The following is a 9,764-nucleotide window of genomic DNA, read 5'->3' on the forward strand; positions in this document are numbered from 1 at the left end:
AGAGTATAATAAGTCAATTTATAATCTTTAACACCAGCTTTGAATCCAACACTTGCTTTAGTATCTGTTTGTGGTGACATAAGTCCCTCCCTACAACTAATGAACTAATAATTTTTGCAACAACAAGGTCTACTCAACATGAATTAAGTTTAAGTTTGGATCCAGCTTTATTGTGAAAAGGGAAGATGAATGAGATGGAGAAAGGGGGCAAAGATTTTGTGTGATAGTTCTCATGGCTCAACAAATTCAAAACGCCACCAACCTTGCAAACCAAACGCCGATTTGTGACTCTCAAGATCAGCACCACCAACTCATAGGAACTAGATTGAAGACATGACATGGCTTAGGTGGTCATAGGTTGCAAGGAGGGTCATAGGTTGTAGGAAGACTAGAGAAGAAAAAGAAGAGAGAGGGCTTATAAAGTAATGGGCAGGGACATTATTTACAAAATTGCAATCGCCTTTTGGTTGAAAAAAACTAAAAACTCTACAGGGATCAAGTCATAATGTTGTTCAATAAATATCTCTTTTTCTTTTTTCCTCACATGTGCATGTGAGAGGTGACTATCTCCTACATTTTTTTTTTTTTTTTTTTACTTTGCATATATGCAATTGAACTTACTGAGAGCATTAGCATTAATTGTGTTAAATGCTAATTTTTTAGCATTTAGCACACCAAACATAAAAAAATAAAAAACTCATACATCAAATGTGTCAAATGCTAAAAAAAATCATTTTTATTCAATTTATCTCTCCTCTCTCCTATCTATTTGTCTTCTCACCTCTCTCTCTCTCTCTCTCTCTCTCTTCACAAATTACTTATCTCTCATAGCCATTTAATCAATTGCAATACATCACAATCAAGAGCTAAATGTAACTTTTTTATTGAGTCGGCCCTCGCCATAGAGATTGATGTGTGAGGAGATCGGCTGGTGGAGACCAAGGTTAGCATGGTTAATTTTGTAATTGTGATTGTGAATGGGTTATAGGGATGGTGGATTGTAAATGGTGATTTTTATTTTATTGTTTTTTTTCCTTCGATGGTGGTAAGTTTCAAACACATAGAATGTACCGACCCCGCCTCAACTGTATAGATATTGTTCGCTTTGGGACCCATACCCCTCACGGTTTTGTTCTCCCCCAAAGCACACAACAATGGAGGAAAAAGCCTCAACACATTAAAGGAATGCTACTCCTTATAAGCACATCCCCATGTGCTTTCTTAGGCGATGTGGGATTCTATGGATTGCAAGACCCTCTTTTAGGTCACTACAATTCATTCCCCTTACGGGCACACGCGTCCTCACGTGTGGGACCCACACTTCCGGTTAGGGCACAACGGAAGCGTGATGGGCCTATAACCCACAGGTCCCAGGATCGAAACCTAGTTCTGATACCATATGTAACGACCCAAGGAAAAGCGCTAGCTACATCTGTGCTATACCTCAAAAGGACTATTCACAATTGAAACTCCTTGTAGTTGTTAATAAAACTTAGTTCAACCTAGTAAATATCCGATGTGGGACTCATCATACACCCACATACATCACACAATCAATCAAATTGGGGCATCACAATCTCCCTCACTTAAATCCCTAACGTTCTTGTCAGGACCCACTTTATGGGGTAGTGTTTCTGAGCCCACACGAGATTACCAAGCTAGCTCTGATACCATATGTAACGATCTAAGGAAAAGCACTAACCACATCTGCATTATACCTCAAAATGACTAGTCACAATTGAGACTCCTTGTAATTGTTAATAAAGCCCAGATTTACCCAATAAATAACCTATGTGGGGCTCATCACACACCCACACACATCATACAATCAATCAAATTGGGGTATCATAATCTCCTCCACTTAAATCCCTAACATCCTCGTTAAGGCCCACTTTGTGGGGTAGTGTCTTTGAGCTCACACAGAGTTACTGGATTGGCTCTGATACCATATGTAACGACCCAAGAAAAAGTGTCAGCCACATCTGTGCTATACCTCAAAAGGACTAGTCACAATTGAGGATTTTTGCAGTTGTTAATAAAACTCAGTTCAACCTAGTAAATATCCGACGTGGGACTCATCACATACCCACACATATCACACAATCAATCAAATTGGAGTTTCATATATGTAACAACCCAAGGAAAAGCGCTAGCCACATCTGCGCTATACCTCAAAAGAACTAATCACAATTGAGGTTTCTTGCAGTTGTTAATAAAACTTAGTTCAACCTAGTAAATATCCAATGTGAAACTTATCACACACCTACACACATCACACAATCAATCAAATTGAGGCATCACAATCTCCCTCACTTAAATCCATAATGTCCTTGTTAGGGCCCACTTATGGGGTAGTAGTGTCTCTGAGCCCACACGGGATTACCGGGCTAGCTTTGATACCATATGTAATGACCCAAGGAAAAGTGCTAACCACATATGTGCTATACCTCAAAAAGACTAATCACAATTGAGGCTCCTTGTAGTTGTTAATGAAACCCAGATATATCCAATAAATAACCGATATGAGACTCATCACATACCCACACATATCACAAAATCAATCAAATTAAGACATCACATAGAATGTGATTGTGATTGATTTTGGTGGTGGTGGGTAGTGGGTTTGAGGTGGTGATGGTTTTTTTTTTTTTTTTTGTGGTGGTGAGGTTCAATGAGAGAGAGAGAGAGAGAGTTGAAAAGGAAGAGAGGGAAATGAATACATAAATGAATAGAATATTAAATTGGAACATATAATATAAAATGTATTGTCAAATGCTATATTAAAGTAGTAGTAAAAGTAAATTTGAACGTGTGAAAATAAATTTTTTTTTGAACATATGCTCTAAGAAATTCTAACCCGCATGCTTTCTTAAAGGGATAAGTTATCATGTGGATTAAGAAACTTTTGTTTGACATGAGACTAAATAAAAAACACTAAATTGTCAACGAACTTAAAATTATCAAATCATCACGCAATTTAAGAATATATATATATATATATATATTTGTATAAGTCAATAATTTTTTCTTAGATTGTTCTTTTTTTCCAAATCACCAGACAATTGCTGAGGCTAGGTGCATAAATAATCTTTGATGTGCAATGATCATGATGCAGTTTTTTAGTTAACCGAGAGCATCCTTCTCCTCTGTTTGTTGGGTTATATTAATATTTGCAGTTAGGGCATATATTAATGAATAATTTAAGAAAAAATTGATACACTTATGAAAAATATAAAAAAAATAAAAATTTCCATAAATTTGTTTTATAAAAAATCTGTTAATTTTTTTTTAAACAGTTTTGTGTATCAGCGTATTTATAATGATATTGAGAACAAATTTCTCCCTAATGTCAAACTTCCGTTCCCTTGTTAAATGTAGCATACGATAGATAAATAAATATATATATATATATATATATATTTTACATGCGTGAGTCTTCCTTTTGAAGACTTTTTTATTCATTTATTTACACAAAATAGAAATTATACTTTAGCTTATTTAAGAAGTCTAAATCTTTTATCCCATTCTTCCTGCTCTACTATATACTCTACAAATAAAAACATGCCGCATGTCTATCTAATTTATTAAATGTTAAATTTATGCCTTATATTATTTCAATTACCTAAATATAATGGGTTTTATTTATTTATTTTAGGAAATTGAAATAATAGAAGATATAAATTAGCATTTAACAAATTAGATAGACATGTAGCATGTTTTTATTTGTGGAATATATAGTAGAGTAAGAAGAGTGGGATATAAGATTTGGTCTCTAATCTAAGTGTTTATTTGTGTAAAGTTCTTTCTTAGAAACTTAAATCCCAGCTCTTATCCCCCACACTTCATAAACACTTATACTTGAGGAGTGACCATCGTACCAAGAGTGTGCTGTGATTCCTTTTAAAAACTTGAATCTCAGTCCTTATCTCCCACACCTCACAAATACTTAATACTTATAGAGTAATTATCACGTCAAGATTGTGTAACAGTATATACGATAAAGTTTTAGCTCATCCTTATTGAACGCAATTTAAGGCCTGCACCCCCCCCCCCCAGTCCGTGATAAATGTGAAGCCTAAAAAGATAAGGCATCTGATTTTGGAGGAAATTAAAAGTAAAATTTAAAAAGATAAAGATAAAACTTAAATATAGTATTTTAAGTTTTTTTTTTTTAATTTTTTTCTTAAAATTTACCCATGTGACTACTTATTCAGTTTTAACACAAGAAAAAAAAATTCACAGGAAATTTAAAAAATACGTATATAAAAACCCCACTTGCCTAAGTCTTGCTCGTTAAAAAATTGGTTAATGTAATCATATCTTATCTTATCCAAAAAGAGAAAGACAGTCTGATTTTCATCATTTGTGCAGACCACGTAGAAGAAAGAGTTCAAAATTTTGACTCATCAGTTACTGCATGAACCAACCAGCGTGAATCTCATTGTTTCTTAAAATTCCGTGAACTTTTGCCTTTGCCCATTAAAAAGTAAAAGAGTAACAATCATAAAACAGTAGAAAGTATAGTTGTGAATCTCCAATTGTGCCCCTAAATTCGGTGAACCTAAAAATCTTTGTCATTAAAAATCAAAAATCAAAAATCAAAAAGAAAAAAGGACAAGCACCTAATGTTAACGATTGTTCTTAGAATATTGGTTAAAATTTTATTTAAAGAAAATTTTTATGAAAAATAAAAAAAAATAATTAATATTTTGACAATTTTTTTCATTTTCCATAAAAGTGATATCAAAACTTTTCTAAAATTAATTATTAACCAGTGTTCTAAGAGTACTAGTTAGCATTACTCATTATTTTAAGGTATTAATGCAAGACATAAAAAGAAAATAGAAAACACACATTTTGGTAACTTACAATTATAGAGAGCTTTACAGTTGTCACATGGTCCTGTATAATAACAGTCATAACTTAGGAGAATTATATATATCCACCACGTTATGTTTGTGTCAATGTCACGGACACACACCTGCCTCACCTAAATTCAGTCCCAAAATTCAATTTTCAAAATGCTCACCACCCCCCACTAGTGAAATTTATTGGCACCTTATCATCATATCACATGATTCATATCCACCATCAAGGCTCGTACCACTCCCTCTTTAGCTTTCACATTTATTCACATAAGCTATTGCTGAAAATTGAAAGCTTAGAGAGTTGAAAGTGAGAAGTTAGGTCCCATAGCATTTTCCTACTTTAATGTGTCATAACAATTTTTATGGGTACCGGTGACAATTAGTTATTGGTCGTGTTAACCGACGGCTAAAGGCATTCGTTAATTAATTATTTTAGAAAAATTTAAATATTATTTTTATAAAAAATATAAAAAATTAAGAATTATTTTTAAAAAAAATATTCGGAATTAAAAGAGAAAAAAAACTGTAAAAAATAAAATAAATAAATAAAAACAAAACAAAACATTTAAGGGGACGACGTCTTTCCCCTTTCCTTGAAATCAAAATTCAAAACCAAAGACTATTTTCATCTTCCGAACTTCCAAATTCTCATTTATTTCAGTCCAGTTTAGAGCAAGAAAGAAGTATGGGTGCAACAAGTAAAGCTTCTTGGATGGTGGCAGCAAGTATTGGTGTAGTTGAGGCCTTGAAAGACCAAGTTATTTTCAGATGGAACTATCCTTTAAGGTCATACTATCAAGCTAAGAAACTCTCAGCTTAGTCTTCCACACAGAGCTAACAACCACACATCAAACCAAACAATACAAACAATCACAAAAGCAAAATTAACCACAAAAATCATTGAATCAAACATAATCAGCATAATTTAAAATAAGAAAAACTAAATAATTATCCATCCATATCATCTAATTACCTTGAAATATCTCAAAATTCACCAAAATATCCGAATTTGTTTTTTCAAAATTAAAATAGAAGAACCTCTATCTCTCTATCTCTTCACTCAGTCCAGAGGGACTTCCACATCACCATCAGAGATCTCCTGCTGCAAATCCTTAGGGTCTTTCCCATAGACCGTGCAACCCATAGAGAGGCAAGTGCCAAGAACCTCCTTGACGGTCCCATTGAGGTCTTTGGCCATGGATCTAGGGCACGTAACCTTGGCGGTCTCAACGACGTTGTCAAGGGAGATATTCCCATTGTGCTTGATATTCTTTGTCTTCTTCCGGTCATGCTCCCGCTCCTTCAGTGCCTTGATGACCAGAGTCGTCGTCGATGGCACCACCGACACCTTCGCGGACCGATCTTTGGGGCGAATGAACTTGCAGTACCGACCTCACCTCCGATGACTTAGTCTCTCTCTCTCTTAAACCAATCCAGTTTTACTCAAAATTAGAAATTCTTTGTTGTTCTGGTTTTGATTTCAGGGGGAAGGGGAATGAAGTTGTTCCCCTTCAATTGTTTTCCTCCTTCTTCTTCTTCTTTAAAAAAAAAAAAAAAAAAAATTTTTATAATTCTAAAAAAAAAAAAAAAAAACCAAAACGATGCCGTTTTGGCTCACTTAACGGTAGCAAGTAACTGAGGTTTAACAGAATACTACATTGACAAAAATTGAAAGTTAGAGAATTAAAATGACAAAACTAAAAGTTAGAGGACTGAAATAACAAAAGCTGAAAATTAGAGAGTTAGTTTTGCATTTTTGCCTAAATTTTTTTAAACCACTTAAAGCATTCGTTAACTTTTTCCTTATTTAATTACATATTCTTTATGTAAAATTCAAAAAAATAGATATTTTGCATTAATTTTTGAACTATGTAGCCAAATAGTCCAATTGTCAAAATATGTAACAAAATACCATTATTTTGAAATTTGATAGTGTTAATGTTGAATTTCAATCAGAACTCAACATCAACAATATCGAGTTCTATGCATATTTTTAAGTGAAACTTAACATTTCTAATATAGAATTCTGCACAAAGATTCAAACTCATATAACTAATGTCAAGTTTCAAAACAAGAGTATTTTGTTACGCAATTAAAAAATACAGCTATTTTGACATAAAATAATTAATGCTAAACAGTCATTTTCTCCTTAAAATCTATTTAAGCCGTGTAAACTACGTGCAGCAATAATTTAGCAAACTTTATTATTCTCCTCTCAACTCTCAACGAGATTGACGTTAGCAACATTGGCCCCGCCCAATCACTTCCACTACTAGTCTCTGCTTTCCTTTCTAAATAAACCCAAATCTCTCACTATTCCGTCTAAACAAACACACACACACACACCTCTATTTCTCTTTCTGAATCCAGCTCTCTGATCCGAGGTCTGGATTCTCAAACAATGGCCTTTAACCCTTTCATCTTCGTTGTTCTCACCGTCTCTCTCCTCCCTTCCTTCACTCTCTCTCGCACCTTGTTGTCAGAGACTACCACTCACACTAACCTTGATGTCTCTGCTTCACTCCAACAAACCCAAGCTGTCCTCAACTTCGGCCCTCAAACTCTTAATTCCTTAGACCAACAACAACAACTAGAAGAAGAAGTGCAAACTCTCACATACCCAAATGCCTCTTACTTCTCAGTTCAACTTCACCCACGAGCGAGACTCTACAAAACCCCACACAAGGACTACAAAACCCTCGTCCTCTCTCGTCTCGAGCGCGACGCGGCCCGTGTCAACTCGCTCACCACCAAGCTCCAGCTCGCCCTCCACGGCGTCAAGAAGTCGGATCTCCTGCCCGTGCAAACGGAGCTCCAACCCGAGGACTTGTCTACTCCTATCGTCTCCGGCGTGAGCCAAGGCAGCGGCGAGTACTTCTCCCGTATCGGTGTCGGAAAGCCATCAAAGCCTTTCTACATGGTCCTCGACACGGGAAGTGACGTCAACTGGCTCCAGTGTCAGCCTTGCTCCGACTGTTACCAGCAATCCGACCCGATATTCAACCCGAGTGACTCCGCCTCCTACAAACCACTCTCCTGCGCGTCCTCACAATGCAGCTCGCTCGACGTGTCCGCGTGTCGCTCCAACAAGTGTCTTTACCAAGTGTCCTACGGAGACGGGTCCTTCACGGTCGGCGACTTCGTCACCGAAACGCTGTCGTTCGGAAACTCCGGCTCCATAAACACCATCGCTCTGGGTTGCGGACACGACAACGAGGGACTCTTCGTAGGTGCCGCAGGTTTACTCGGACTCGGTGGGGGCCCACTATCGCTCACCTCACAGACCAAAGCGTCGTCGTTTTCTTACTGCCTGGTAGATCGCGACTCGGGACGGTCCTCGACTCTCGAGTTCAACTCAGCCCCGCCCGCCGACTCGGTCACCACCAATCTCCTCAAAAACAGCAAACTCGACACGTTCTACTACGTCGGACTCACAGGTATGAGCGTCGGAGGCCAAGCCGTTTCGATCCCAACCTCGCTGTTCCAGCTCGACGCGTCGGGAAACGGTGGGATCATTGTCGACTCGGGCACCGCCATAACTCGGCTGCAAACTCAGGCCTACAACTCGCTCCGCGACGCGTTCGTCAAGCTCACTCAGCACCTGCCGTCTACAAGCGGAGTCGCTCTGTTCGACACGTGTTACGATCTATCGTCGCAGAGGTCCGTGAAGGTCCCAACGGTGTCGTTTCAGTTCTCGGATGGGAAGTCTCTGCAGCTGCCAGCTAAGAATTATTTGATTCCGGTGGACTCGTCGGGAACTTTCTGCTTTGCTTTCGCTCCAACGACGTCGTCTTTGTCTATTGTTGGGAACGTGCAGCAACAGGGGACACGTGTCAGCTTCGATTTGGCAAACTCAAAGGTTGCTTTTTCGTCGAATAAGTGTTAGTAGGTGTAAAACAGTGAATGTTTTCATTATTGGAAAAAAAAAAAAAAAAAACAAAAAACAGGTAGTAGTACTTTTAAAAATGGTAGTTTAATTTACGTTTTTACCCCTGAAAAATGAGTGGTCTGATATAGTGTGATATTGTTAGTATCTAGCAAAGAGAAATCAGAAATGCAATGCTGTACTATAAAGTGGTTGTGTGGCTGAAAAGTGGAGCCCATTTAAATAAATTCCAAAGGAGCTTTGGTTGGTGTGGTTCATAAATTTATATCAAAATTATTGTACGTTTATGGCAGTTTTTGTTTTTTTGGTAGAATTGTACGTATATGGAGCTATATGGATATGGGCATCTAGAGGAAGTGGTACTGTATCTGTATGGCAAATTAGTAGAACTTAAGGGGACTTTTAACCAAAGTGGGAATGTGACATTTCATGTTGTGTGTGTGTGTGTGTTTGTTTGTAAGGGAAAAATGTACATATGTCATGACAAGGAAAGAGATAAGGGTGGACAGTGATTAAGTGAAGCTTACGTTGTGAATAGTTTGCATGGGTGACACGACGCGTCCAATGAGAAATATGACAGTGGTTTGGATTTTGTGACGGAGGGGATGTGTGTGCGTTGCATTATTTATGGTTGTGATGCTATTGAGATATAGTTTAAGATTTGTTGGATTTTTTTAAGATTTTGTTTGGGGCATAAGACAAACAAATATTCTTTCAGGAAAAAAAAAAAAAAAACATATATATTTACACACACACACACACTAAGTTATTAAAATATGTACAATTAATGTATGAATGTAATATAACTGTACATTAAAAAAAATGGAATATTTTGTTCCAAGTTCCAACCTCTGGGTATTTTTGTTTCAAAATTGTATGTGTTTTAAAATATTGTATAATTTTACTTTTTAATCATCTTAGAGCATCTGTATCAGGTGTGGTAAATGTGCCAAATGCCAAATATTTGGCACATTTACCACACCAAACAAAAAAAAGAAGCTTTATGAGAT

General features: G+C 36.8%; 1 protein-coding gene across 1 annotated transcript; it reads left to right on the top strand.

Annotated features, from left to right (window-relative positions):
- The first annotated feature begins 7,057 nt into the window (after nucleotides 1-7,057).
- LOC112013837 (protein ASPARTIC PROTEASE IN GUARD CELL 1) lies at nucleotides 7,058-9,046 on the top strand. The gene has a single exon (XM_024046219.2). The coding sequence runs from the start codon at nucleotides 7,270-7,272 to the stop codon at nucleotides 8,752-8,754; it is 1,485 nt and encodes a 494-aa protein (XP_023901987.2). The 5' UTR covers nucleotides 7,058-7,269; the 3' UTR covers nucleotides 8,755-9,046.
- Nucleotides 9,047-9,764: the final 718 nt, after the last annotated feature.

The sequence above is a fragment of the Quercus suber genome, unplaced genomic scaffold (assembly GCF_002906115.3).
Source record: "Quercus suber isolate HL8 unplaced genomic scaffold, Cork oak 2.0 scaffold_284, whole genome shotgun sequence".
In the NCBI taxonomy this organism is placed as follows: domain Eukaryota; kingdom Viridiplantae; phylum Streptophyta; class Magnoliopsida; order Fagales; family Fagaceae; genus Quercus; species Quercus suber.